Genomic DNA, 27,935 nt, shown 5'->3' with positions numbered 1-27,935 from the left:
TTTTGTCTACAATTTCTGACATTTGTTGGCACCACTATACATGGAAATTTCCATCTAGGTTATAGCAACTTGTAGAACTTGTTCATGTAAAGCAAAGAAATATTCAGCTTGTAAAACATATATTAGAATACAGTCACACATAAAGCAATAAAACACGATTGTGGATGGCGTCCACACGTCCGGAGAGATCTTATTTGTTGAGCTATATTGATTTGAAAAGATTTTGAAATTTCAAGTTGAACCAAATGTTCTATATGTAATGAATCAGGCTTCAGCGACTGATCTAACCAAAACTGGGCAAAAGAGTGTAGCGAATTTCATCCAGATTATGCCATAATGTAGTGTCACTTGAATAAGCCCGAATACTGAACCCAGTTCATGGTTCCATCACTGTTTACAGACCATTCAACACTAAATGTAGGTTTTAAATCTATCCCACTGTCTAACATGTGCAGTATTGCAGGTTTGCAACTACTGAACAACACATTACAAACATATCGGCTTATCAACTCAAACTCATTGCACGATCTTCATAAAAACTTAAAAGCACTTTAGGAGGTAACTTCAGGCCACTTGTGGTCCCTTCTAGCATCTCTACGACTCTAGTCATTGTTGGTCGATTAGGAGGACTTACTTGTATACACCACAGCCCAACCACTATCATCTTCCTTACAATCTCTGTAATTTCACCATTTATCTCAGAAGCACTCACACAATAATCATCTAGATTCTCATAGATCCACTGCGGGAAATATTGGCTGCTAGATTCACTGTCATTGATATTCTTCTCCCTTGCTCCAACCATCTCAAGGACCATCATTCCATAGCTATAGACATCAGACTTGCTACTCACTGCTCCAAAATGCTTTGAAAAAACCTCTGGGGCAATATATCCTATTGTTCCTCTTGTACCGCCGATGGAGATAATACTCTCTTTATTTACGCACAACTTTGCCATTCCAAAATCAGAAATCTTAGGGAAGAAATCTTGATCCAATAGAATGTTGTGGGGTTTGATATCGAAATGTACGATGCGAGTATTGCATCCTCGGTGGAGATACTCAAGTCCTCGAGCAATGCCAACTGCTATATCAAACAATTTCTCCCAACCTAAAGTATTTCCACCTTGAGAGTTATCTTTGAAAGCATATTTTTCAAGTGAACCATTAGGCATATAGTCATAAATTAGCGCCCTTTTGGATCCTTCCAAGCAAAATCCTATGAGAGTAACAATGTTAACATGAGAAGTTCTACTAATGCTAGCCACCTCATTGATGAAATCCCCCCCATCAGTCTTGTAGTCCTTTAGCATCTTCACTGCTATCTGACGGCCATCTGAGAATCTGCCTCTGTAAACAGCACCAAATCCACCTTGACCTAGCTTTTCAGCAAAAGATGTCGTCATTCTTTTCACTTGTGCATAAGTGTATCTTTTTGGATGTATAGTTCCATTCTTTTGTAGGAACGACTCAATTCTTGCTGTTTCCTTTGATTTATTTTTGCGCCCGTACTTCTTGTAGCCCAACCAAAATGCAAACAAAAGCAGGCACATCATTATGCTTGAGATGCCTGCTATTGTATCTGTGTAGACAATTTGAAGGAAAAGGCATCAAATTTGTGGGAAAAGGCATCAAATGGGGAAGAACCTTATGAAATCTTCTACTAATTTTGGTTTCTTCGCCCTTTTTCTACTAGCGCATAACGACAAAGGCATATATGAGTGCACACATGAAAGCAACACAATTTCTAGTTTCACGAATAGAAAGCAATGGATCTGAGTTACTGAAGATCCTTGTTGACAAACTGACTGTATTGTGTATTCTAAAAGGCTAGATATATTTAGAGTACGTTCCACCTTTTTTCCTTTAGTTGTTACTCTGTGACAGTATTTACCTTATTAATTTTTTTCTTCATATTTTAAACTCTAGTTCTGGCACTGTGACAATTTTTACCTCATTATGTTGTTTCCCACAAACTGAGAAGACATATCCACGTATATATCAGCAGCTGGACGGACAACTTGGACATATATGCATTAGATTTAGAGGTATATCCGACGTGGCACGGGAGCAGCCCGGTCCAACTAGGGGCACCTATTTGGAATAATTTGAAGCAGTTTCATGGTTTCGACCTCATTTATGAATTATAGGCATTTAACATAATCTATACACCCCCCAGAAAGTACATGCCTAAGTTGTCAGCCTGTCAGCTGCCATGTTATCTGAACAAGTGGGTCCAATTTGGTGGACATGATAAAATGGGGGTAAATTCTGTCGCATAGTCACAGCTCGGAATAAAACACAACAATATTTTTCAATGGGATAAAAACCATCACAAAGTCATGTTAAAGTGCAATATTGCGTAGTTGCTAAAAACATAGGATTGAAGCAACCAGATTGTAAAAGATGGAAGATGGAAAAGAATTAATAATCTGGTTGAGAGATATTTCTTACATATTTTTATGCTGGCCTTTTTCTTTCCTGCAAAATTTCAACATAAGGGCTGATAAGTAGATGAAAGATGCATTTCTTAACAAAAAGAAGTTTTTACTGCACGGCATCGTTCGGACAGTACCCATACACATTGAAACAGAAGGTAACTTAACAATTGTTCATCTACGGCTTAGTCTTCTTCTCAAAAGAATGAAAAGAACCATCTTTTTCTATGTATAAATCCGAAAGAGATAATTTGATAGATGATAAGTAATTGCTGTCATTTCTTAATTTATCACAGATCAGATCGTCAGTTGAAGTGAATGCAAATTTGTCTATTTGTAAATAGGTGACAGCTTGCAACAGTTTTTTTTTCTTACACATAGTACTAGGTTTTTCAGAAAGCTAGATCCACTTGTCACCACATTTAGAGATTTGGGTAGGGCTTACATGCGGGGTCCACAATTTTTGCTGACTGGGCAGCACATGTTTGACATGCGGGTGTCCGACGGCGCCGGCCATTGTAGCTCATCTTGCCATGGGAGGTGTGTCACCCTGTGGTGCTACTGTGCTAGACCCCGACAGAGGGGCGAAGGCCTGCAGCAGCTACTGAATGCTGGGTGTCCTCTCTGGCTCGGGGTATTCTGCACGCTCCATGGCAGCAGCTTCTGAATGCTGGGACTCCTCAGCCTCACCTTCACCTAATCTCCAAATAGGGTGCAAAGTGGAATGTTTCTAAATTTTTATGCAATGTGGTGCAAAAATAAAATCTGGTGGAACCTGTCACCTCTTTACTAGTACATGATGCAAAGTCGAATTCACTCTCCGTTGGTGTAAAAATAAATTTTTAGGATTCATGGTGATCGATTTCGGTTCAAATCAGAATGGTGTAACAGTTCACCTGTCCTCTGTATTTCAGGCCAGAATACTCATTGTCATTGTATAACCAATATTGTGAAGTGACGATCACGACTTAATTTTTGTTGCACATGAGGAGATGACGATGATGCACCTCTGAATTGATCTTAGTGCTAAACATACGATATAATCATCCAGAGATGAATCATTCTACGGTTGCAATGCTAAGCAGTTCGGCGCACCTCATTCATATAGGGTATGTCATGCCCAAAGACCGTAGGCTGGTTGCCTGTTGAGTACGTACTCCGGCAAAAAGTTCAGTTTAAGTTCATCTATATGGGTATTCATACAAAAGAAAACATCTACACAACTTCTTTCAGATCGGATCTATGTTAGAGATATGCTCATTTCATTCGCACTTATCACTTGGAACCAGCAACTTTGCAAAGAAGAACGTCGGTTTTGGTCCAAGAGCTTACCAGCAATAGCTACTGCAATCGTCAGAATTGGCTGATACTGCTATTTGGAGAGGGAATTGATTCCCACCACCAAATGCTACAACGTGCACTGCCTCCTGCAGGCTGCAGGCCTATACAGCCGTCCTGTTTTCATCCTTTTCCTCCTCCATCTCTTCCTAAAAGACAGATCTCGCCATTCTCCATACTCCTTCAGTCATGCCTGCCCTTCTCCAGCACTTCCTCCTCCTTTGCTCTTCTTCCTCCGCCCCGAACAAAAAAGACAATAGAACTGCTCTCATGGACGGCCTCATGGTGGAGCTCGAGGCAGGAGTTCTTTGTGACGTGACGTGAGTATGGGGAAGATGGTTCCAAAGGTGGAATTAGGGTTAGGCACCTCAAATATTAATGGTGAGAAGTTCAGAAAATTGAGATTGTTTCATGTTGCACAAGTTTTGACGTGTTGCAAACTCCTATTGATATACACATGACGTACAATATGTTGCAAATGTTGTGATCATGCTGCAACGGTGTTTTTCTATTGCACATTCTCAATGATCTGTTATTATAACTAATGCAGATTCGTTGCATACATAAAAAAGTAGTTGCATTGGTTTGTTTAAAGTATTGCTGCGTTTTTGTATGTTTTATCTGAAAATTGAAAAGATATTGTATGCTACAGGAGAATATTGTGTCTGATCTTTTTTTGTTGCCGGACGTACTAGAATCGCCTTTGATTAAGACCGGACGGCGTGGGGCAGCCAAGTTTCACGTACAGCTGCCCCAGGCCCGATGTAGATCTCCATTAAAGAAGAAACCTTTGTTGTTTTACAAAGCATAAAACTAAAAGGAAACAAAATCAAAGAGCGGCACGCACTCCAAGTCCGAGGCATGGAAAGAAAACGGAGGGGGTGAGATACAAATTGCCGAACAATTTTGGAAAATAAAACACAAAATTGCCTTTTCGTAGTCCCGCATAAGGGTTCAGTTTAAGTCTATCTAGATGGGGACTTTTCATGGGTTAGTTCTTCAAAATCTGTAAATATGTCTCACAAAAAAATCGATTTCCTTGCTATTTATTACTAGAAAATTGGTGGCTGATTGAGAAGTGTTTACCAGCTGAATTGGACGTAGTGCAATTTCTACCGTTGATTTGGCCGTTGGTGCACAGGCAAGCCACGAAGTCGCGCCCGTTTGGCTCGGCGGATTCCTCGCACTGTGTACACTCGGTGGATCTGTTGTCCCGCGACACCTGGAAGCCCTGACGAAGAACATCGCCGTATCCGGTGTTTCTCCATGTACTATCATCGTTTGGGTCGACGGGGTCATATTTGAGCACATGAACTTGTGTGACCACGCCGCACGCCCGCGACCAGTTCCCGGCGCATACTGAAACACTACTGGGAAGCACGAACGACGATCCAGAAACACTACTGCCGAAACCTGGGCAGGTGATCTATAGAGATTGGTTCAACATGTATTCGGGCTGACATAGGAAGGCTGTAATTGTAGGTTCCGTGGCGGTTGTATGGACTATTTGGAAAACAAGAAACAAATCTTGTTTTCAAAAAATTCGTCCTGGAGACCCCACAAGTGTTATTACTCTTGTTTGTCATTTCATTAACACTTGGTCGAAATTGTAGAAAAACGGGCTGCAAAAGTTACTGCTACAGGGGCTAGAAAGATGGCGCATGTGGCACAGGAAGTCTTCGGGCAGAATCACGGATGGAATCCTGTGAGGAGGAGGATTACCACCTAGTCTTGGTTTACTTCCTGAAGCTGCAACATCATCGTCGTCTTTTTGTCTTAGCTATCTTTCTCTGTAGTGGTGTGTAGCCTGAAAACCTGTAATTTGGTTCAAGTACCTAGCCTCTGGTTTTGTTGCTTGGATGGATAGGCTTCCATTCTAGCCTCTTTTTCGTTTCAGTTTGAATAGATAGCAGTTTTTTGTCCTAATTTTTCTTTTTGAAGTTAGTTCCTTGAACCATGTAAAATGTTCTGAGTGACTCTCAGTTTCTATTGAAACTGGGGATCCCCTGTGGGGTTCCTTTTCTTGAAAAAAAAAAGCTACTCGATCGCATGCGGCGGGCGCAAATATCGATCGAAACTTGAACCCTTGTATAGGTATGCCATTTTAGAAAGCACAACAATGGAAGAAAAAGCACCAATTTCTATACCGGTTCCAGAAGAGCGTAAGAGTGAAGTCTGGGGACAACGGTAAACGTCAAAAATGGGAACCTAGTTCATACCTCACCGGCTCTTTTTGTAAAGAAGAAAGAAGGTTCGTGGCGCGGCCTGATGACGACGAACCTCACTCGCGAGAACAGGAGCAAGGGGGCGTGGAACTGGTCAGGAACCATCCTTGTGGACTGACGAAATCAGGAACGAATATCTCCGCTACGCGCTATTCGGTTTTCAGGCAGGCTCCGCTGGTTTTCAGACTACACGTTTGCGACGGCCGACGGGCAAGAAACGCGCGCGCACACGGGGAGAGGGGCTGTGAAGCTACGACAGAGCTGCAAGTCACCATGGAACTAGACGAGAGAGAGTCAGACCGGCATGTGAAATTACTAACTACCGAGGTTCGCACAAATTGAGTTTATCGTCCGGCGAAATGGCTATCGGCAAAGCGAGAGATACTGTCGGGCAGTTGTTTCAGAGGGGAATAAAATTGATGGATCAGTTGTCAAGATTGAAGGACTTACTTGGTGAGGGGTATGCGGAAGCAGGTGTGGCGCCGTAGCAATCCTGAACGCCCACCTTCCCACCGGGGCACAAGCAACCAAGGAATTGATTGCTCGCGCTGTAGGCGCACCGTCCGCCAGACTGCTCGCAAAGGTTGCATACTTGCTCTGTGCCCGGGTTCCATTCCAGCTCGAACCCCCTCTGAAGCACGGCACCGTACGCCGTCGGCAACTTGAGCAGACCACTTCCCAGTAGAGGATCTTTATGTACCGGCACCTCGAAAGTATGATTGCAGTGGCCAGCCAGGTCGTACTCTTGAGAAACGTCGACTTTCTCAGAGGTGAACACGAAGGAAACACCGTCTCCACTGAACCCTTTGCAGTTTATCTGGTAATCAGGTAAATCAGGAGGCGACTGATCGCCTGGGTTGTAGCAGTCGAAGAAGAACGTCAGGTTGTCCAAGGAGTCGGTGTAGCTCAGCCACGCTTGGCCGAGTGACACGTTGTGGCTCACTCTGGGGCATAAGTTCCCGCGGAGCACGTCGGTGTCCGCGAGGACCATGTGGCGATCGTCGTAGGAGATGTTCAGGATGGTGTAGGTATCTCCATGGAGATGAAGGAGCGGGGCTATAGCTTTCCCCTCGCCTTCGCAGAAGATCTTCAGGTCGGTGTAGCCGCACGAGTAGTTGGATGCGTAATCGGGTGCTGCTCGTGTCGCGGTTGACAGATAGAATGGATATCTGATTTCAACGCCGCCACAACTGAATGATTCCGAGCACATGGAATCGTCGTAGGTACTGAGCGGAAGGGGGGAGACATGGGAAACATGGACGACGAGGAAGACGAAGACGAGCAAGCGGAGTGGGTGAGCCATGGCGACTGGCGAGAGGAGGCAGACGAATTTGGCTAATTCTCGCTCCAGTGCTACACGTCGCTGGCTTCGGCGACCCCAGCTCAATATAAACAGTGTTGACTTTGACCAGGTTTAGCAGAATGTTTGGCTGCTTGTTAGCCCGGAGGTTGGGGCTGAGCTAGTACTCGGTAAGCGCCCCTCAGTTTACGCCAAAAATGAGAGCTCCTAAATCACTGACACTAATAAGTCACCACCCACTGACTATTCAAAGAGAAGCACTGAGCCTGAGGGAGGAGATGACGGCATTGACGCGTACGTACCACAATGATCCGTGGTCGGGCCGCTATGGCAGAAGCAGGTGAATCCCAACGATCCATTCGTCTGGTTGTGCTGGTAGCCGCACCATCCGCCGGAACGCTCGCAGATGCCGCACTGCCCGGAGTGCGGGCTGTAGTTCAGTTCGAACCCGCCCATCAGCACATCAGCATATCTTCTCTCCAGGGGCATTTCCCCCATGCCCTCCTTCAGGGCCGGCCCTAGTGGGTGGGCAGGGTGTGCGGGCGCCCAGGGCCCTACAAATATGGGGGCCCAATTCTAAATACATGCACCTGTACATACGTTGCCTATCTAACTATGCTCAGGTGAAAGAAAAGGCCCATAGGTAGATTAGAGGACTTTGACGTGAACGTGCCGGATTTCGCTTCGTATTCCATCGATCTGGAGAGACGATTAATTAGCTACTTACATACTTCGCTTCATATTCCACGCAACCGTGATTGAGAATAGTTCTATGTCTCGTCGCTTCGTTGGCAGCCAGGAGGGATTGATCTCCTGCTGTATGCAGGCTGCTGTGCTGGTTGTTCTCTTCTCTTCTCTGCCTACGACGCCCAGCCCTGGACAACGGTCGATGGCACGACGCCATCTTCCTGCGACGGTGCGACCGATCACAGTACAGTTCGGCTGCCCAAACCGATCAGAGATTCAATCGCTGTCCGCCGTCCGCCGATAGCAGTTCACGACTACTCATGTAACACACTCTTTTATTTCAAAGTATTTTTTCTCTAATTCTGAATTTTTGATGGTCAGTTTTTTGATGGTCAGTTCGTCGACTCGTCGTCTTGTCGATGTCGTCTTCCTTGAGAAAGGGTCCATCTGGTCAAGCTAAAATTTTAGTCTCGCCCAGGGCCCTCAAAATCTTAGGACCGGGGCTGCCCTCCTTATGAGTATCCAGCACCGGCGCCACCACCGCCGCCTCGCAACCGTACTTGGACGCTTCGCCCGGGTAACCATCGTCCATGAGCACGTACGAAGTCTTGTTATAGTCTGGACAGCCACTTAATTCCACGGCAGAAGGCCAGGAGGCGTTCTTCGTGCAGTTGTAGAAGAAGGTGATGTTGGAGCCCGAGCTTGTGAGGTGCAGAGGGGAGCTGGTGTCGATGGTGAGGTTGAAGTGGAGGAGCGGGCAGCTGGTCGTGCTGAAGGTTTCGGCGTCTCCGACCAAGGACACCGTCTGTGTGTCGTAGTCGATGTGTGAGACTCTGTACCGGTGGTGCGATTGGTCGAGGAGAATCAGAGTGGTGTTGCCCTCGCAGGCGAGGCCCAGGCCGGAATAACCGCAGCTGGAAGATGTAGAGGAGTTGAGCCAGAACGGGTAGGCGATGGTGAGGTCGCCGCAGGTGGCGTTGCTGCAGATGGACGGGTAGCCGTCCACCACGACGAAGAGGAGCAGAACGGGGAGGAGAGGCAGTGGAAGCATCGTGTGATGAAGAAGACGAGACTGGGTAGAGTGCCGATTTTCTCGGTCAGTAAAGATGGCCGACGGTGAGATTGCTCGGGACAGTCCATAGTCACGATATGGCTGAAGGGGAGCTGTCACTTCGGGAAATTTTGCGCCACATGACCACGACTGGACGCGGCTGCTGGACCATTCCACGCCATTTCCTCCTTTCTATGCCCCTCCCCACGTTCGTTGCAAATTGTTAGACCATCTCCAGCCGTTGGGCTCCCCACGCCCCCAAATCCGGCGATATTGTCGTCCGGATTGGAGAAAAATTTGGTCTGGGGAGGCCCATTTTTCCAGCCGCGAGCCCAGGATGGATGTAACGTATACGGCGAATTCAGACAAAATTGGCGAGTTCGTTCAAACAATCAAACATAAGCGAAATTTAATGATATTTAACATATAGAGGCGAGTTCGTACATAAATAGGCCGAATTCGTACATATATTTGAATTCGGTGATTGGCAAACTAAAACTTAAACTAAAAAGCGGCCTCCTACATGCCGAAATGGCGGTAGAAGGCCGTGTAGTCGCCGCCGTCGTCGTCGTCGCTCGAGCCGGCGTCGTCCTGGGGCGGCGGTGCCTCGTACCAGCGGCTCGTGCCCTGGCCAGCGTCGCCGGCGCGTGGCGGCGACGGACGGTAGATGTCGTCGTCACTGCTCTCCTCGAGCTTGACCACCTTCCCGGGCGCGGCGTTCCTACCGGCGGATGGTGCGGCGGCGCGGGCGGCGAGTTGACGCGCGGCGGCCAGATCCAGCAGCCGCCGCTGCTGCTCCGCCTCCTGGCGCTCCCAGTCACGCCTGAACCACTCCAGTGCGGCGTCGATGGGGAGGTTGTTGTCGGCGGGCACCAGGTCCTTCAGCGACCTGGCGATCGCCTCCGGCACCGCGGCGTCCTCCGCGCTCTTCGCCTCCTCCTCGGCGAGCTGGTTGGCGGCGGCCGCGGCGGCCTCCTTCTTCGCCGACTTCCTCTGTCGTTGCCTAATCGACGGTACCTCGGAGGAGGGATCCTCACGAGGGGGAGAAAAAGTAGGGGCCATAGGGCGGAGTACACACGGGACGGTGGTACGCGAGTTACCCAGCTTCGGAACACCTGCACGATGACAGGGCCTACTGCTGCTTGTCTGGAATTATCTGGGCGCTTTCGCGTTGTTACAATGAGTTGTGGTTGTGTCTCTAGGGCTCCCGGGATCCGGCTTATAAAGGCGCACGGATCTAGGGTTTACACGGAGAGTCCTAGCCGGAATACAAGTTGCCTAACTACGGTACAAAGTCTTGCCGTGTACGTCAAGGATCCGCCTTCCTTCTAGGTCACGCTGGATCCGGATACTTCATGGGCCTTCACGGATCCGGCCTCCTTCGTAGGTCGGTTAGGATCCGGCTCCTCATTCCTGGGCTGGACTTCATCCTTCATGATCTACAGCAACTGGGCCGCCCGATGGGCCACATGCCTCACCACCAACTATGGGCCACCCGGGCTTGCTGGATCTAGGCCACGCCGTTGATATACCCATAAAGTATACCCACAACAGTAGCCCCCGAAGTTCTCCGAGATTCATCATTCCTCCGACTTCATACAGCTCGGAAACGAAGAGAATCTTGAAGAGCTTCAAAACTTCTTACTTGATTCCGGGTTCGCTCCTCCGGAAATCCTCCATCTTCAGATCATGCACAACAACGGAAAGTCCACTTTTCCCGCGCACAACTTCCTCATTTCCCGCGCTAAATTTTCACAGATGCAAATCTTTAGCCGGAATTTTCGGGAGTGCATGGTTAAGTTACCTCCACGTCATTTTACCGCACTTGACCTAAAACACGTGTCATCCATCCAACGGTGCGACCGTTCCGTTTCCACCGTCGGATCCGGATCCCGAATCTCCGCGCGCGGCCTATAAATACCCCGCGGCTCGGTAAAATTTCATTCTTTCACCTCTTCTCACCACCTCGTCTTCCTCCTCGCGCCGCGCCGCCCACCAGATCTCAACTCCGGCGAGCTTTGCCACGGTGAACTCCGCGCGCCGCCAAACCAAGGCTCCCCTCGCGCCAAGATTCCCGCGGTTGAACGAGAATTTCGCTCCGCCGCCGATTCGTGGTCACGCGGGACGATTTCCTTCAAGTTCGGCGACCTCATCTTCACCGGAGCTCCGTCGAGCCACCGCGCCATTAGCGGTAAGTGCGCCGGCCTCGTAGAAGATAACCTAGTGTAGAAGATAGACTTAGTGATCCGGGTACTTAAATACTTTGTATGGGCGCAGCCGGAAGCATGCCACTCGAATCGTCGCATTGTACTGGTAGCTCTCCGAGTAGCCCGGATCCCAATCAAATAGAACCCATATGCCCGGACCCCATATCATTCCTGCCACCATATGTTTCCGACATTAGATTAGCTCAACCTTTTTCCGCATCTTCCAGCACCGCTCCAGGCCGGAACCCTTCCCTCCAAGAACTCCAAGAAGAACTCGAGGGACAAGCTCGGATGGCAGCAAAGGTGCAGGAGGTGGAAAACAAGAGGGCGTCCAAAGCCCGGATCCGCGAAGGAGAGCGGGGTCAATGGTGGCCTTGCGCAACTACCGACGTGGAGCTTAGAGAGCTCCAGAACGAGGGCATGATCTCCACACATTGGAGTTTCACTCGTGATTCCGACGTCCCCAAGCCAGAAACCGGAGAAATTGTTATGACCAAGGCTTGGGTGGAACGCGGACTCTCACTTCCCTGTTCGGAGTTCTTTCTCTCCGTCCTCAACACATACGGGCTCCAGCCCCACAACATCTGCCCAAATTCATATCTCCTCCTGTCCAACTTCGTGACTCTCTGCGAAGGACACCTTGGGATCCGGCCAGACGTCAAGTTATGGCAGTTCTTTTTCCGGGTGAAGAAGGAAACCAAGGACAAAGCAATGGTGAACTGCGGAAGCATGACGTTTATGCTCCGCCCTAGCCGCATGTACCCTCCTCACGACTCGCACGAATCCGTCCGGTACTGGAACGCCGGATGGTTCTATGAGAAGAACGCTTCAGTTCCGGATGTCCACGAAGGCCTGCCCCAGTTTGTCAACGAACCTCCGGAAGAGCTTGCAAGCTGGAGCTTCGTCCCTTCGCTCGCCCAGACCCCGATCTTGGAGAAGGCTGCGCGGAGAATCTCCTGGCTAGTCCACGACGGACTGACCGGAGCCCAGCTCACTCTTAGCTGGTTTTCCCGGAGAATCCAGCCTCTACGCTACAACGCACGCCTGATGTGCGCTTATACCGGGGCGGACGATCTTCTCCGGGTTACCCGCCACGATCTTCCGGCCGACTCTCTAAAGAGAAGGTTCAAGACGCTGGTGAAGATTCCGAGGGGCCAACAGGTCCCGGAATTGATCAAGGACATTTACACGAACGACTAGTGTCCTCCGGTAAGCTTTGTTCTTTTCGTTGCTTCAAACTTCGCAAGTTTTTGATGTTATCTCTAACTCTTGTTCATTTCCTTCCAGCTCAACACTTTAGCGGAGGAAAACTTCCGCACCATTCTTCGTGTTCCCGTTAGCGGCGACGCGGCGGAGGAGGCTCCGGAAGACGACGAGGAGGAAGAGGAGCAGGCACCCCGCAAGGCGGCCCCTCGACCTACAAAGCGTCCCCGCGCCAAGGTTTCCGGCACTGAAGCCGGAACTAGCGGCGAGGCCTCCGCCAAGAAGCCCAAGACGACAAAACCACCTCCGCTAGACTCAAGGAAAGCGGAGCATGCGCGCCTAAGGATGCTCTCAACGGCTGGCCAGCACACGCGCCCCATCATCCCCGGCGCTCCGTAAGTTTCCGAACATGATGCAACTTTATGTTGGCAAAAATATCTTTTGTCTAAACCCTTTCACTTGTTTGCAGGAATCCGAATACCACTGCCACGCGGACCACCAGCCAGGAGCCCATCACAAAATATATGAAAAAATCTCCGGCTGTTGGTCCTTCTACTCCAGTCCCGCCAAGTGCCTCCCACCCAACTCCTCAACCATCTCCCCCTCAGGCTGATCCATCTCCCCCTCCTACCGCAAATACTCCACCGGAAATAATTCCGGTTAGCAGCGAGCATGCGGGCGGAGAAGATCCTAAGGCCAAGGGCCCTGCCCAAGAAGACGCGGAAGCACAAGGCCAAGGAGAGGCTGAAGTCACTTCTTCCGAGAAGGCTGGAGAGGGCGCTGGCGACATGGTCGTTTTTCCGAAGAACTTTGGAGATCCGGTTGACACCACTTCCACCCCCAAGGCGTATGCCACCAAGTTTTTCAACAAGCTGTCCGAGGCGGAGAAGTGGGAACTTGAACAAGACCTGCTCAACGCCATGCTGAACAACGCCTGGGGGAAACCTGACTCCAGGACATCGGAAATCCAAGACTTCAAGAAGAACGTCGGCCAGTTCTTCGACCAGCTCATCTGCAAGCAAAAGGTACTCCCCAGTAGCCCCCAAGCATGTAGGCGGAAACTCAAAAAGTAGTTAGCGCTTAGATGCTTAGAGAAAGATTACTTCCGGGAGATTGTTAAATTGGACCAGTAGCCCCCAAGCATTATGGCGGAAACGTTCCGGCAATGATGCTTTGGAGAAAACCACTTTACAGGCGGAATTTTTACTCCTGCTCTGTCTATGTTTTACAGGAACAGCAGGCGCTGCACTATGAGCTGCACAAGAACATTGCACTTCAGCGCCGCGTTACTCTGAATCAGGCGGAAAATATCCGGACTCTGAAGGATGAGAATGCGGAACTGACCAAGCAACTGGCGGACGCCCAAGGTTGGTTTCCGCCTTCTTCGTCACTAGTCATATTCCGACTTAGAACTTTGTTGTTAACTTATGTTATTATAGGTGCATCCTCTTCCCTTGCTACAGCCTCATCTGAACTTGAAAACCTGCGCTCCTCGTACCAAGATTTGGAAACGAAATTAAAGGAGACGGAACTAAAGAGGGAGCAGGCCGAGAAGCAGCTGGCGGAGAAAAACTCCGAGCATATCAGGGAAAAGGGCGAGCTGTTGCTGAAGAAAAATGCTGACAGCGAAACCATCAAGAGGCAGCAGAAAGAGCTCAATGGTCTCCGGAAATATATGGAGACCGCGGAGCATCACTGGGACTTGCTCAACGAGAACATCTTGGGTACGATACTGAAACCTTGCCCAAATGTTTTCTCCGACTTTTTACTTTGCGCTCAAACTGCATGCTTATATCCTGATTATCTTTATGCAGAGCCGCTTGGATATCCGGAGCAGTGCCGAAATTTGTTCCCCCGGGATGACCTTCTTCAACTGGCAGGCGACGATTGCAAAGATCTCATCTCCGCCTCCCGCAAGATATGCTATAACTTATCCATCAAGAGGAGTCGCACATGCAACGTTCGCAAGCTTGTTGGAAAGATGGATGTTCTGCCGGAGCTGGTGACGGATCTGCAAGCATCATCAGCCCGAGGCGCAGCTGCAATGACGTTGGCTATGTGCTTAGCACATAACCCGGATCTTGACCTTGATGTGGTAACCACGGGCGTTCCTCCGGATGCAAATGTTGACGCACTCCTGGATGCAGTGAGCGGTTACGACACCCGCATTGCGCGAAGGATCCAGCATGAGGAATTCTACGACAAGGTCGTTCTTCCGGCAGACGAACCCTTGGAAGAAGAACTTCAGAAGGAGCTCGCCGCGAAGGCGCGACCTGCGGAATCCGGAACCCAATATACCTGGACCAGCTCCAAGGACGCGCCCCAAGAAGAACCCAAGACCAGCACTGCAGCTTCCGATGAGGAAAAAGAGAGCGACGAAGACGTGTCATCTCCGGCCAAGGACGCCGAGAAAAAAGATTCTGAGGGCAAGTCTTCTCCGGCTAAGGGGGAATGAAAAACTTTTATTCCTGCGGGAAAGACAATGCATCATTTTGGCCCCAGCGAGGGTTTGTAATATAACTTTAAATTCTTAAGTATCTAGGGACGAAATAATTATGCATGGGCGGAAAACTTATCCTGCTATCCTTTTGAATTATTTGCATGTTTCGTTTGTAAAAAGCAAGTGCTGGTTTGTTAATTTTCCGGCTTACTCATTTGACCTTCCACGAGCCGGAAAACCTTTGGCCGGAAACGCTCGCCTGCGGCGACGAAGCCCAATGGCGTCCGTCCATAACCGCGGAAACAAGCCCCCAGCCTAGGTGCCGGAAATCGCTACCAGGAATCCACAAGTTCGCAACGAAAAAAAATTTCCACCAGAAAACTTAAGCTCACGTCCTAAAGGACGATTTTAAAAATCACAACTTTCATACACGCCTAGGCGGAAACATCCAGCTCTGCGGTTTTAGTCGGAAAAACATACACGATCTAAAATGAACAAGTAAAGGAGGTAAAAGACTCAAAGAGTGAACCATAAGCTTTATTTCATTGATCATGTATAACTATTACAGAGTTTGTAACTCGGAAAAAATATGCTAAGTGTAGAAAGGACGTAGCTGTGCGATATTCCAAGGGCGTTCTGTTTCGTCGTAGATATCATCCGGATCCTCACGCTTGCGTTTCCGGTGCCAGTTAGCAGGTCTATCCCTCAGCTCGCGGAAATCAACAAGGTAGTACGACCCGTTATGAAGCACTTTGCTAACGACGAAGGGTCCTTCCCATGGAGATTGCAGCTTATGGTATTTCACCTGTCGAAGGCGGAGGACCAGGTCTCCTGCCATGAAGGAGCGTTTCCGAACTCGACGACTGTGATAACGTCGGAGCTTCTGCTGGTAGATGGCGGAGCGCTGGTCAGCTAAGTTCCGAGCTTCCTCAATCAGGTCCACAGATAGCTGTCTGGCCTCGTCAGCTGTTTCTTCATTGTAGGCGGAAATTCGCGGTGAATCGTGGATGATGTCGGAGGGAAGCACGGCTTCGGATCCGTATACCAGGAAAAATGGGGTAAACCCTGTTGATCTGTTAGGGGTAGTTCGTAAACTCCACAGAACAGCTTCCAACTCATCAGCCCAAGCTCCAGCTACTCGTCGCAGCGGTCCTTCAAGGCGTGGTTTAATTCCTGATAATATTAGGCCGTTAGCCCTTTCAACCTGACCATTGGATTGTGGGTGAGCCACAGATGCAAGGTCCAATCGTATCCCCATTGTTTCACAATAATCCCTTAATTCTCCTTGAGCGAAGTTTGTGCCATTATCTGTGATTATGCTGTGTGGGATGCCGAATCTCATCACGAGGCTGCAGACGAATTTTAGTGCTGTAGCACCATCGGCTTTTCTCACTGGCTTAGCCTCGATCCATTTGCTGAACTTGTCAACAGCGACCAGGAGGTACTCAAAACCGCCAGGAGACGATCTTTTTAACTTACCAACCATATCGAGCCCCCAAACCGCAAATGGCCAGGTGATAGGTATGGTCTTCAGCTCTTGGGCTGGAGCGTTTGGTTGAGTAGCGTAATACTGACAACCTCGGCAGGTCTTGACTATTTTGTCAGCATCTTCTTTAGCTGTGAGCCAATAGAAACCTAACCGAAAAGCTTTTGCAACGAGCGATCTGGGGGCGGCATGATGCCCGCAGTCCCCTGCGTGGATCTCTCTGAGGATTTCAATGCCATCTTGATTGGAGACGCATTTGAGAAATACCCCTGCTGCACTTCGTTTGTAGAGCTGTCCATCAACAATTGTGTAGGATCTTGCTCGTCTGGCGATCTGTCTTGCGAGGACCTCGTCCTCAGGCAACTTCTGATCGATGAGGTAGTCCAGGAAAGGCTGTGTCCAAGCCGGAATGATAGCCATCACCTCCATGGCCGGAGACACTGCCACCTCTGGGTTTTCCGGGTTAGCGCCCTTTACAGAGGGTATCCGGAGATGCTCCAGGAAAATGCCTGGCGGAATTTGCTTCCTGCCGGATCCGAGCTTGGATAGCATGTCTGCCGCTGTGTTATCGTCTCTCCTGACGTACTTGACTTCGTATCCGAGGAAGCACTTGGCGATCTCGTCAACTTCGTCTCTGTAGGCCGCCATGACGGAGTTTCTGGCGTTCCAGGTTCCGGCTACTTGTTGTGCCACCAGGTCGGAATCTCCACAGCAGATGATGTGCTTGATCCCAATTTCCTTAGCGATGCGCAGACCGTGTAGTAGAGCCCCGTATTCCGCCATGTTATTTGTAGCTTCGAAGTGGATCTGCAGAACATACTGCAGTTCTTCTCCGGTAGGGGACTTCAGGGTGACTCCGGCTCCTGAGCCTTGATGCTGCTTGGATCCATCGAAGTGCATGACCCATGTCTCTGGTTCCGGCTCCAGACTTGCATCCGGAGCTTCTGTCCAATCTGCAACGAAATCTGCCAAGACTTGGGATTTTACCGCGGTCCTGGGCTTGTAAGCGATGTCGAAGGCGGATAATTCAATGCCCCATTTAGCCGTACATCCTGTTGCATCAGCGTTGTTGAGAATTGTTGACAGCGGAGCCTTGCTCACAACTGTTACTGGGTGCTCTTGGAAATAGTGCCTCAACTTCCGGCTGCCCAGGAACACTCCATAAGCTAGCTTCTGAAAGTGAGGGTACCTTTGTTTTGACTCCGTCAGCACCTCGCTAATGTAGTAGACAGGTCTTTGAACGTCATATTCATGACCTTCTTCCTTTCGCTCCACCACGATGACGAGGCTGATGACTTTGTTGGTAGCTGCCAGATAAAGGAGCATTGGCTCTGACTCTGCTGGAGCTGCCAAGATAGGTGGGGAGGTAAGTATTTCCTTCAACCCTCGAAGAGCTGCGTCAGCTGCGTCATCCCAGACAAATTTGTCTGTTTTCTTCAGCAGCTTGTACAGAGGTAGCGCCTTCTCGCCAAGATGGCTAACAAACCTACTGATTGCTGCGACGCAACCAGTTAGTCGTTGCACATCTTTGAGACAAGTTGGCCTTTTGATGCACAGGATTGCCTTGATCTTTTCCGGGTTAACCTCAATGCCTCTGTGTGAGACTATGAAGCCAAGGAGTTTTCCGGCTGGCACGCCAAAAACGCACTTCAGTGGATTCAACATCATCTTGTACCTGCGGAGGTTGTCGAAGGTTTCTGTGAGGTCGCTGATCAAGTCGGATCCTTTCCGGGTCATGACCGCGATGTCGTCGACGTAAGCGTGCACGTTCCGGCCAATTTGGTCCTTCAGGCACCGCTGCATCGTACGTTGGTAGGTAGCACCTGCATTTTTCAAACCAAAAGGCATAGTAACATAGCAGTAAGTACCAAACGGGGTAATGAATGAAGTCGCCTTTTGGTCGGATTCCTTCATCCGGATCTGATGATACCCGGAATACGCATCAAGAAAACACAGAAGTTCCGCCCCCGCCGTCGAATCAATGACTTGGTCAATGCGCGGCAGGGGAAACGGATCCTTCGGGCAATGTTTGTTCAAGCCAGAGTAATCGATGCACATTCTTAGTATTTCAGTGTTCTTTTTGGGTACAAGGACGGGATTCGCGACCCAATCGGTGTGGATAACTTCTATTACAAAACCTGCTTCTAGTAACTTTGCTAGTTCCATTCCTATGGCGCGGCGCTTCTTATCTCCAAAGCGTCGCATAGCTTGCTTCACCGGTTTAGCCCCCGGATTTATGTTGAGGTAGTGCTCGGCGAGTTCCCTAGGTACTCCGGACATGTCAGAAGGTTGCCATGCGAAGATATCCATGTTAGCGCGGAGGAACTCGACGAGCGCGTCTTCCTATTTGGGGTCCATGTTGGCTCCGACTGAAACCTGCTTGGAAGAGTCGCCTTTGATGAGGTCGTGCTTCTTGGTTTCTATCGCGGCCTTGAAGGAGGTTTTCTGCTCGGAGATCTGCTTTTTGGTGGTCTGCATCTCAGTCGGATCCACCGCGGCTCTGTAGCCTTTTAGCTCTTCTCCAGATATCACAGACTCTGCGAAGGCGGCTTCGCCTAACTCGCACTCATGAGCCTTTTTGTAGTCTCCGGATACGGTAATCATACCTTTAGGACCCGGAATCTTGAGCTTGTTGTAGATGTAGCACGCTCTTGCGTGGAACTTGTGGTAGGTGGGCCTGCCGAAGATGACGTGGTAGGAGCTCTTGAAGGGCACAACTTCAAACGTGATCTTCTCTTCGCGGAAATTATGAACATCGCCAAAAGCCACGGGAAGTGTGATGCTGCCGAGGGAGTTTGCCTTCTTACCCGGAACCACGCCATGAAACTCAGTGTTGCTGTGCTTCAGCTGCTCCTTGGTGAGGTTCATCCGCTCTAGAGTCTCCAGGTACATGATGTTCAAGCTGGCTCCGCCATCCATGAGGCACTTGGAGAAGTCATACCCATCTATGCGGGGACTTACAACCAAGGCGTAGCATTCTTTTGGCACAATTGCGGGGTGATCCTTCCTATCAAATGTGCACGGGATTTCCGACCACCTGACGTACTGTGGCACAGCCGGAACTATGGCGTTCAGGATCCGGGTAGCTGACTTGGAGGCGCGTACTGTTGGAGTCCCGAGGAAAGTGTGGTAAGCCCCCACGCTCTTTTTGTCGAATGGGTTGGATTTTCCTGCGGATCCTGCCTTGGGATCCGGCGAGTTATCATCCTCATCCATCGCCTCGGAACTATCATCCTCTTTGTCCTTGTTCTTGCCCTTGCCACCTTTGCCGCGTGGGCGGTGCTTCCGGGCGCGCTTGTATCCTGCCTCCGGGTCGTTCTTTAGATCATTGACCCACTTGCAGTTGCGGTTGGTGTGAGTGGACTTCCCTGTAACCGGATCCAGATGGGCCAGGCAGGGCATGTCTCTGTACTCCTCGTAGGTTTGCGGAGCGCGGGATCCGCCTGCAGTGACCTCAGAGGTATGCTGCTGACCCCTGCCGGCTCCGCCTCCGCGTCCGCGTCCTCTTCCGCCTCCTGGACCTCCGCGTTGAAACGCCATGGCGACCATCTCGGATCCGCCATTCTTCTGGTCATCAGGGTTCTTGCGCTTATGGCTGCTGCTGCTACCGTTGTCACGGTTCTTCTTTTGTTGATGCAGGGGGATTGCTGTAGCTGCGAGATCACCGCCTGCGTCATCATCGGCGGCAGTGTGATCGCTGGCGATGGTGATCATGTCATCCAACGTCAGTTTGTTTGCATTGACCAAGCAAGTTAGCTTGTGTCATAGCAATCCTCCTCGCTGCAAGCCCCCAATGAAAGCCTGCATTGCTGTGCGGTTGTCGACGTTCTCGCACTCGTTTCTGCATGCCAACCATCGGGTGAGGAAATTCCTCGATGTTTCGCCCTTCTTCTGGATACAAGCCTGCAGATCACTTGTTGTGGCAGGCCTCTTGTAGGTGCCCCTGAAGTGTCTCTCGAAAGCGTTCTTCAGGTCAAACCAGCAAAAGATGGAATTCTTCTCGAGGTCGCTGAGCCAGATCCGGGCTGGACCTACAAGGTACAACTGAAGCATGCGGCAGGCGATGTTAGGGGTTCCTCCGGCGAAGGTTACAGCATTATAGTAATCCTCAATCCAGGTATCCGGCCTTTCCGTGCCATCATAATTCTTCAAATTTCCGGGTAGCTTGAGATTCATCCTTGGCTTTGGTTCCTCTCGAATCATCCTGCCAAAGCACTTCGGACCAATGTAGTCGGTTCTGTACTCGTTAAGGCGATCCCGTGCGTCACACGGGTCGTGGCGGGGGGATTGTGAGCGAGAGCGAGATCTCCGGCCACCGCCTCCGCCTCCACCTCCACCGCCACCGCTAGGTGGTGGTGAGGGAGATCTGCGAGGTGGGCGGTCTGATTTCTTGCTTCCGCCATCTGATTCTCCTCTGCCTTCCTGGTGCTGGCTCCGGCTCCTGTGGCTGCCTTCGCTCTCGCGCTGGCTGCCCTGGTCGTTCCGGCGCGGCTCCGGGTCCCGGCTCCGGCGGGGTGCTGGGTCACGGCTCCGGCGAGGCTCTGGGTCGCGATTCCGGCGAGGCTCTGGGCCGCGGTCTTCATTCCGACCCCTCCTGGGCTCGGGCTCACGAACATTGTTCTGGTTCCGGCGTGGTTCCGGCGAGCGCTCCCTGTTTCTGTTTCTTGGCAGCACGTTGTCGCGGATAATAATCCCACCATGCCCTGGGGGCCTGGTGTTTCCGGCTGGACTACGGCGGCAAGGGGGTCGCGGGTAACCATTGGGCGGAGGGGAGGGGTTGCGATATTTATCTCGTCCGGGTACATTGCATCCTTGCCTTTCCTCGGATCTGACGAAGGCGTCTTGGATGGAACGGGGATCGGATTTGGGTGTTCCCTGGTCCTTCTTCGGCGCTCCGAGGATCCGGTATGTGATTCATCATCTGGATGCCGATCGGCGCGGGCGTCCTTCTGCGCGGTAGATACACAATTATCCGGATTGGATTCCAGCCTGCGCGAAGTATCTGCCTTGCTTTGCTGCTGCATTGCTGAAGCGACAAGCGTGCGGAGGTAGTTGATATCAACTTCTTCGTCCTTCTTCTTCAACAGTTCCGCAGCTTTTTGCATGTTGTCCTTTGGGGTTTCCAGCGGCTGGTGATCTGCGGGCGTGTTGAAGGGTATCCTGCGAGGCGGAATTGCTTCTCTAACGATTCGATTGGCCTCCGCCTGCGCATAAATCATCTTCACTTCCCACTCTTTCGCCATGCCCTTGACCTGCTCGAGTGTGGCAGTAATCTCGCGATCCTGTCTGTCGAAATCTTCCGCCAAACCTGCAGCTCGTTCCCTTTCTTCCCTTAACGCGGCTTCGGTCTCAGCGAGCTTCTTGGCAGTGGCCAGCATTTCCTGTCTAGTGGCTTCTAGAGCCTCCAGATCTGCGGCGTCGCCCGGGGTTATAGGTGTGTTGAGAACTGCTCGCGCCACCATCTCTTCAGCCGGCAGGATTTCCTCCGAGGAAGAATCCCTGAGAGGTCGTTCCCGTGACATTGGAGATCCTTGGTGGGATGGCTGGGGGTCAGATTGGCTGGCTGGCTCTTCAGATCCGGTTTGTCCCAGCGCTGCTATAGTTGCGAGAACCTGCTTAGGCTGGGCGGAGTCGACTTCAGGCTGATCGCCGAAACCGTACTCCCCTAGCTTGCGGTTAAACTCGTCAGTATCCATGGAGGGGGTATCTCCGGAAATTGGGCTCAGATTGCCCAAAATCGACTCTTCAACCGGAGCTTCGCTTTCTCCAACAGGCTCAGCCTGATCCGGATCTGCGCCGTTTTCCGGTGCCTCTACCTGCTCAGGACCAGCTCCGACTTCTTGAGGGGCGGTTCCGGCGGTATGGGCCAAGAAGTGTACGAAGTGGCACCTTTGCTTTTCTAACACCTGGGAGACCCAGGCGGATCTGCATTGGTCTTCCACCGTTGTTTCCTGCTCAGGGGCGGATTGGGTGGGCTTTGAAATTTCCAGATCCAAGGCGGAATCTTCCTTGGGAAGCTCCTGCATCTCAGATCGGATCTTCGCGACAGCGTCCAGCTCTGCGGCGGTCGCGTCTGCGTTACTTACCAGTGGGTTTCCGTCGGAATCGACGGTTTCCCCGATGAAGATGTGTATGCCGCCAATTGGGACGATGGAGAGCTTGACGGGGTTTGTCCTAGCCGGAATCCAGCACTCATCCGGAGGGACGATCGGCAGCTTTCCGGCGTAAAGGACGCGCCCCACAGCGATGGTATCGTCGTAGCTTCCCATGGCGGAACCCTCCCGGTTCCGGCCTCCAGACGCCACAGGCCCCACGGTGGGCGCCAACTGTCGTTGCCTAATCGACGGTACCTCGGAGGAGGGATCCTCACGAGGGGGAGAAGAAGTAGGGGCCATAGGGCGGAGTGCACACGGGACGGTGGTACGCGAGTTACCCAGCTTCGGAACACCTGCACGATGACAGGGCCTACTGCTGCTTGTCTGGAATTATCTGGGCGCTTTCGCGTTGTTACAATGAGTTGTGGTTGTGTCTCTAGGGCTCCCGGGATCCGGCTTATAAAGGCGCACGGATCTAGGGTTTACACGGAGAGTCCTAGCCGGAATACAAGTTGCCTAACTACGGTACAAAGTCTTGCCGTGTACGTCAAGGATCCGCCTTCCTTCTAGGTCACGCTGGATCCGGATACTTCATGGGCCTTCACGGATCCGGCCTCCTTCGTAGGTCGGTTAGGATCCGGCTCCTCGTTCCTGGGCTGGACTTCATCCTTCATGATCTACAGCAACTGGGCCGCCCGATGGGCCACATGCCTCACCACCAACTATGGGCCACCCGGGCTTGCCGGATCTAGGCCACGCCGTTGATATACCCATAAAGTATACCCACAACATCCTCTTCCGCCCGCGCTGCGGCGAGGACGCCGGCTCCTTCTTGACGCGCGCCGGTGTCGACGGAGACGCCGGCTCCTTCTTGACGAAGACCGACGTGGACCCGCCGGACCTGGACGCCGACGCGGTAGTTCGGCGATAAATAGAGGTAGGCGCGCGTGAAACCGAGGCGACGGCATTAACTCGCCGCGTGGAAGCTACGCGGCCGGCGAATACTGACCGGCGGCAGGCTTTTACAGCGCGCGGAAGACGATGCGATGAGGACGATGATCGGTGTCTCTCGCCGACAAGTTGGGGCCACCAGACACGCGGGAAGTTTCCTCGCCGTTTCCCGCGCTTTCGTTTCGTCGGACTCCCCGAGCGCTCCCCGGGTGGCCGGGGATGGCGTGGGCTCGCCGGATGGATTTAGGCCCAAATCCGGACGAAAACGAGAAACCGGGGGGCGCGACTGGGCCGAATTTCACCGTCCGGATGACAAAACGCGGTCCTGGGGGCCTCGTCGGGGAGACGAGTGGGGATGCTCTTATTCACTGGTCAATGGAAGCGTGTCTGACTTCATTACTGTTGATACAGAAAAAAGTATATAATACCCAAAAAAAATAGAACAAAGCCAACAAACACGAGCAAGGAAAAACTTTTACCAAACAAAAGCTACACCAAGATCTCCTGAAGTTGTCTTTTTTTTAAATGGTGGCAAAAAGATTTGCCTCGCCTCATTAATTAAGAAGAAAAATTCACAAGTTTTTACAAGAAAAACAAATCAAGGCCATAGTGACCGATATAAGGGATTACGTACTCTCTCGAGATTACATCTCCATGGTGTTTGGCGCCGGCCTTGACCCAATTCTTTAGCTCGCCTTTGATCTTGTATACGATTAGAGATGGCATGGAGCTCTTATTGTGGAAGACTCGAGCGTTCCTCTCATTTCAAATCTCCCACGAGACTAGCATGATGATGGATGTCAAATTCTTCTACCGTGACCCATTGCGCTGCAACACCGCTGACCACAAATCCTTAACCTCGCCGAAGGCCACCTACTTCTTTAGGTTTAGCTTCATAAGCCCAAACCACTCCTTTATCGAGCGCCATATCCGAAGAGAGTATCTGGAACTGAAGAAGAGATGAGCTGCAATTTCGTTTTGTTGCTTACAAAGTTGGCATATCCCACGGTAGGGCCATACCCGCCACTCAAGCTTATCCGCAGTAAATGACCTTGACCTATCTTCGTAGTAAACTATTTCTTTATTCTTCACTTCTGCATACTTATGTTTTTCGGGGTGTACGGTTCCGTTCTTGCAAGAAAGATTCAATCCTTCATGTTGGATTTGGTATCTTTATGGTTATTTTTTCATGAAGGGCTTAATCATTGATGCCTTTTCAGAGATGTAACCTTTGATTCATGGCAAAGCCAGATACAATCGGCTTTGGGCCCCCACCGGCCGACGAAGAAACCGACACCAGGGACATATGCTCCACCAACCAACACAACAACGAAAAAAGTGTCCAAGCCTAAAATTCAAATTATCGCGGAAAAAGACCCGCTTCGTATTGTGGCGACCTTGGATCCTGTATGGATGAGCCAAATCCAACATCACCCGCCAAGAGGCTCAAGGAAACCTCGGCAGGCCCCTGAAAGGAGCACGGAAGGTGACTGGCCGAAAGTGCAGAGTGGTATTTCTTATAGCCCAACAAACATGCCAATAATAGTAGGCATATCAAAACTTCGCTTGAGGTGCTTGCTATTTTATCTGCAAATAGGAGGGAAGACATTAAGAGAGATTGCAGTCATTTACTATACCACATCATTCAAAATGGAGCAACTTCGAACAAGAAAACCCTATGTGAGTATTTACATCGTTCATAACTTGTGAAAGGGTGTGGCTGGTAAAAGGAATTTGACGAAATTGGCAGGCTCTCTACCTATTCACCAAGATAGGGGAAAAAATACAAAAGCTTATGCACATATTAGAAAGATCAACACGAGTTATATCTCACAAAGTAGGAGCAATAGCTCGGATGGTAAGATGTTTGTTCACGTTTAAAGTCCAAATTTAATTTGCCAGGTAGTGGCTCTGCCATTCAAATGGTCGCTGCTAACATTTTAAGTGCACGTGGCGGGAGCAAGTTTAACAATCATTTTTGGGATATCAAACCTTTTGGAGTGTCATCTTTTTTTTGTTTGTTTCTATATCAAGTCTCTTTTGCTCCTTTTGTAGTGAGATAGTAGCATGTTTGATAATAATATATATGAACACAAGTGAGAAGCGAAACAACAAATTCTAAGAATAAGAGATTTCACTTACATATTTTTTGTCTCTTCAAGCGTAAACACCGTGGATCCCCTGCAATATTTGAACAAAAATGCTCATTAGTAGATGAATTATAAATTTTCTGAAAATTTATGGAGCTTGTAATAATATACTGATGCACCGTAGCTTATCATTATGTTCATCAGAATGATCCTATGTTCCTACTTTTGTTCTAGATCTCTAGTTCCTACTTTTGTACCGTAAGAGGGAGTTGCGAAGAATATTCTAGATCTCTAGTTCCTGCTTTTGTTCCTTCCAAAATATGGTTCGAAATTTTTGTTATGTGATGTTCGCTGCCTAATAAGAGTAATAATAATTAAGATGACTTTCTTCCACATGCGTTGGAGAAAGACCCAGGGCAGCCCTAGTTCACCACTTCCTTAATAAAATACCACAGTTGTTCCTGCATCAATCGGTGGGTTAGTCTTGTTTTTCTACGTGTGTTGCATGGTATTTTTTTCGTAATGGGTGTGAACTCATACACGAATTGAACTGTTACTTGTGTACTATACTTAGTTTGTTCCAAAATATAAGAGGTTTTGATAGTCCAATCTAAACTCTCAAAATGTATTATATTTAGAAACAGAAGTAGTACATCAACAGGAAACTTGTGCCCAGGCACTTGTGCCCTGGTTGTCTGAAAAAAAGGTTCTCCCAGTTTTCACATATGTTTGGACGGCTAGCCTATGTGCCACAATTTAACATTTCACTAGCTAGTAGTTCCTTCAGTTTGTTTAAGTGTGCCACCTAGAAATAATGTACCTAGTAATCTGAAAGTGACAAAGATCGGTATCAACTACTAGTAGCTAGCTTTGAAGACTCAACTGTATACTACCAGCTTGGCACAGGGAACACCCTATCAAACTGACGGGGGGTTGCTATCCTATGCCGTCCTGTACTGGCCGTCTGACTCGGTAAGCCGCCAAGCCGGGTCTGAATATGCAAACATTCGAAATTACATATGCAGATATGCTAGTATTTGAATATGTCTGTCTTAATGAACGATTTCTGCAAGCATAGCGGTCGTAATCAAGCGCGCCGGTCTACCAATGGCAGCATAGCTTTACTACCGGTCAACGCTGGCTACAACTACCAGCACGCAAGACTTGGAGTCGCGACACGCAAGCGCGCGGAAAGTCATGTGCATGATCAATTGACGAGCACTCAGCAGCCACCACGGCGAAGACGCGCGCGCGCGTGGTTCGTCGAGCAAATTCCAGATCGTGCGCAGAAATCACGTACCGCAGTGGTCGGACTTGGCGTCGCAGACGCAGGCGAACTCCGTCCCGCCGTGCTCCTCGATGCGGCCGTATCTGCACCGCCCGCCGGACTGCTCGCACGCGCCGCACTGCTGGGAGTTGGCGCCGTAGCGCATCTCGAACCCGGCGTTCAGCACCTCGCCGAGCGACGGGTTGGTCGCCAGACGATGCAGGCTGCTCAGCAGCACCGGCGTCGTCACCGCCTTCTCGCACCCGTGCCCGTAAGCTTTGCCGGTGACCCCGTCATCGGGGAGGACGTACCAGGTGTTGCTCTGGTCCTGGCACCCGTCGAGCTTCACGGCGGAGGGCCGGGATAGCTTGGCCTTGCAGTTGTAGAGCACGGTGAGGTTGGAGTTGGAGCGCGTGAGCTGCAGCCATGAGTTGGGGTCGCGGGAGAGACTGAAGGTGAGGCGCGGGCAGGTCGTGTTCCAGGCGTCGGCGTCGGCGAGGGCGACGGTGCGATTGGCGTAGTCGATGCGCAGGACCCTGTACTGGTGGAACTGGTGGTCGAGGATCGGGGTGTTGTCCTGGCAGGATATGCCGAGGCCCGGGTAGCCGCAGTTGGGGCCTGAGTTGGCGAGCCAGAACGGGTAGCTGATGGTCTGCCCGCCGCAGGTGGCGTTACTGCAGGAAGCGGTGTAGGCTTCGGCTGCGGCGAAGAGGAGCACAACGGCCGGGAGGAGCAGATGATGCATGGTAAGCTGGACTTAGGAGGGAGGAGGAAGAAGAGACCAAAAGGGAAGACGAATGCCAGTTTATGCAGGGGCAGGGGGTCGATGAGAAGCTGTGCCATGGCAGACGACCGAGAAGCAGTCGTGCTGGGGCTGGTGGGAGGGCGATCAGTGGTTCCATCGCATGTGGAAATTTGGGGTCATGACCACGAGTCAACGGAGCTGCTAATCCATTCGACGACCTTTTCTCGTTGCATCCCATGATTCCAAATTGCAATATTACCTGTCGCTTTCAGCACGATGGTGACTAGCTGCCGCGAGTTTACGAGCAAAGGTTAGAAAATTTCCAGTAGAGGCACAAAGATTTCAGAAATATGAAAGCAGGAAGATTTTAGTTTTTCTATAAATTTAGAATTTTTTAAAAAAGATAAAATTAA

General features: G+C 50.4%; 3 protein-coding genes across 3 annotated transcripts; all 3 read right to left on the bottom strand.

The window, feature by feature from the left end:
* Positions 1-27: 27 nt before the first annotated feature.
* LOC127343417 (LEAF RUST 10 DISEASE-RESISTANCE LOCUS RECEPTOR-LIKE PROTEIN KINASE-like 2.1) lies at positions 28-7,307 on the bottom strand. The gene is made up of 3 exons (XM_051369549.2): positions 6,451-7,307; positions 2,454-2,480; positions 28-1,581 (listed from the first exon to the last, which is right to left on the bottom strand). The coding sequence occupies exons 1-3, from the start codon at positions 7,301-7,303 to the stop codon at positions 506-508; spliced, it is 1,956 nt and encodes a 651-aa protein (XP_051225509.1). The 5' UTR covers positions 7,304-7,307; the 3' UTR covers positions 28-505.
* Positions 7,308-7,537: 230 nt separating this feature from the next.
* LOC127339818 (LEAF RUST 10 DISEASE-RESISTANCE LOCUS RECEPTOR-LIKE PROTEIN KINASE-like 1.2) lies at positions 7,538-9,112 on the bottom strand. The gene is made up of 2 exons (XM_051365629.2): positions 8,486-9,112; positions 7,538-7,854 (listed from the first exon to the last, which is right to left on the bottom strand). Exons 1-2 carry the CDS (start codon positions 9,036-9,038, stop codon positions 7,544-7,546), a joined length of 864 nt encoding a protein of 287 aa, XP_051221589.1. The 5' UTR covers positions 9,039-9,112; the 3' UTR covers positions 7,538-7,543.
* Positions 9,113-24,564: 15,452 nt separating this feature from the next.
* Positions 24,565-27,682, bottom strand: LOC127343418 (LEAF RUST 10 DISEASE-RESISTANCE LOCUS RECEPTOR-LIKE PROTEIN KINASE-like 2.7). The gene is made up of 3 exons (XM_051369550.2): positions 26,811-27,682; positions 25,563-25,601; positions 24,565-25,007 (listed from the first exon to the last, which is right to left on the bottom strand). Exons 1-3 carry the CDS (start codon positions 27,520-27,522, stop codon positions 24,781-24,783), a joined length of 978 nt encoding a protein of 325 aa, XP_051225510.1. The 5' UTR covers positions 27,523-27,682; the 3' UTR covers positions 24,565-24,780.
* Between the last annotated feature and the right edge of the window lie 253 nt (positions 27,683-27,935).

Source organism: Lolium perenne, chromosome 3 (assembly GCF_019359855.2).
Source record: "Lolium perenne isolate Kyuss_39 chromosome 3, Kyuss_2.0, whole genome shotgun sequence".
NCBI classification, from domain to species: Eukaryota; Viridiplantae; Streptophyta; class Magnoliopsida; order Poales; family Poaceae; genus Lolium; species Lolium perenne.
This window is presented reverse-complemented; position numbering and strand designations above follow the sequence as displayed.

Bases quoted from the DNA above. Each gene is read 5' to 3' on its own strand.
- LOC127339818 (XM_051365629.2), bottom strand. From the start codon at position 9,038: ATGCTTCCACTGCCTCTCCTCCCCGTTCTGCTCCTCTTCGTCGTGGTG. The intron at 7,855-8,485 runs GTCCTAAGATTT...CCATATTTGTAG, and splicing joins TCATAAGGAGGGCAGCCCCG to GGCCCTGGGCGCCCGCACAC.
- LOC127343418 (XM_051369550.2), bottom strand. From the start codon at position 27,522: ATGCATCATCTGCTCCTCCCGGCCGTTGTGCTCCTCTTCGCCGCAGCC. The intron at 25,602-26,810 runs GTACGTGATTTC...CAAATATTGCAG, and splicing joins CGCCAAGTCCGACCACTGCG to GGGATCCACGGTGTTTACGC. The intron at 25,008-25,562 runs GTAAGTGAAATC...TCCTATTTGCAG, and splicing joins CTTGAAGAGACAAAAAATAT to ATAAAATAGCAAGCACCTCA.
- LOC127343417 (XM_051369549.2), bottom strand. From the start codon at position 7,303: ATGGCTCACCCACTCCGCTTGCTCGTCTTCGTCTTCCTCGTCGTCCAT. The intron at 2,481-6,450 runs GTAAGTCCTTCA...GAAATTTTGCAG, and splicing joins TTCCGCATACCCCTCACCAA to GAAAGAAAAAGGCCAGCATA. The intron at 1,582-2,453 runs GTAAGAAATATC...TTGTCTACACAG, and splicing joins AAAGGCCAGCATAAAAATAT to ATACAATAGCAGGCATCTCA.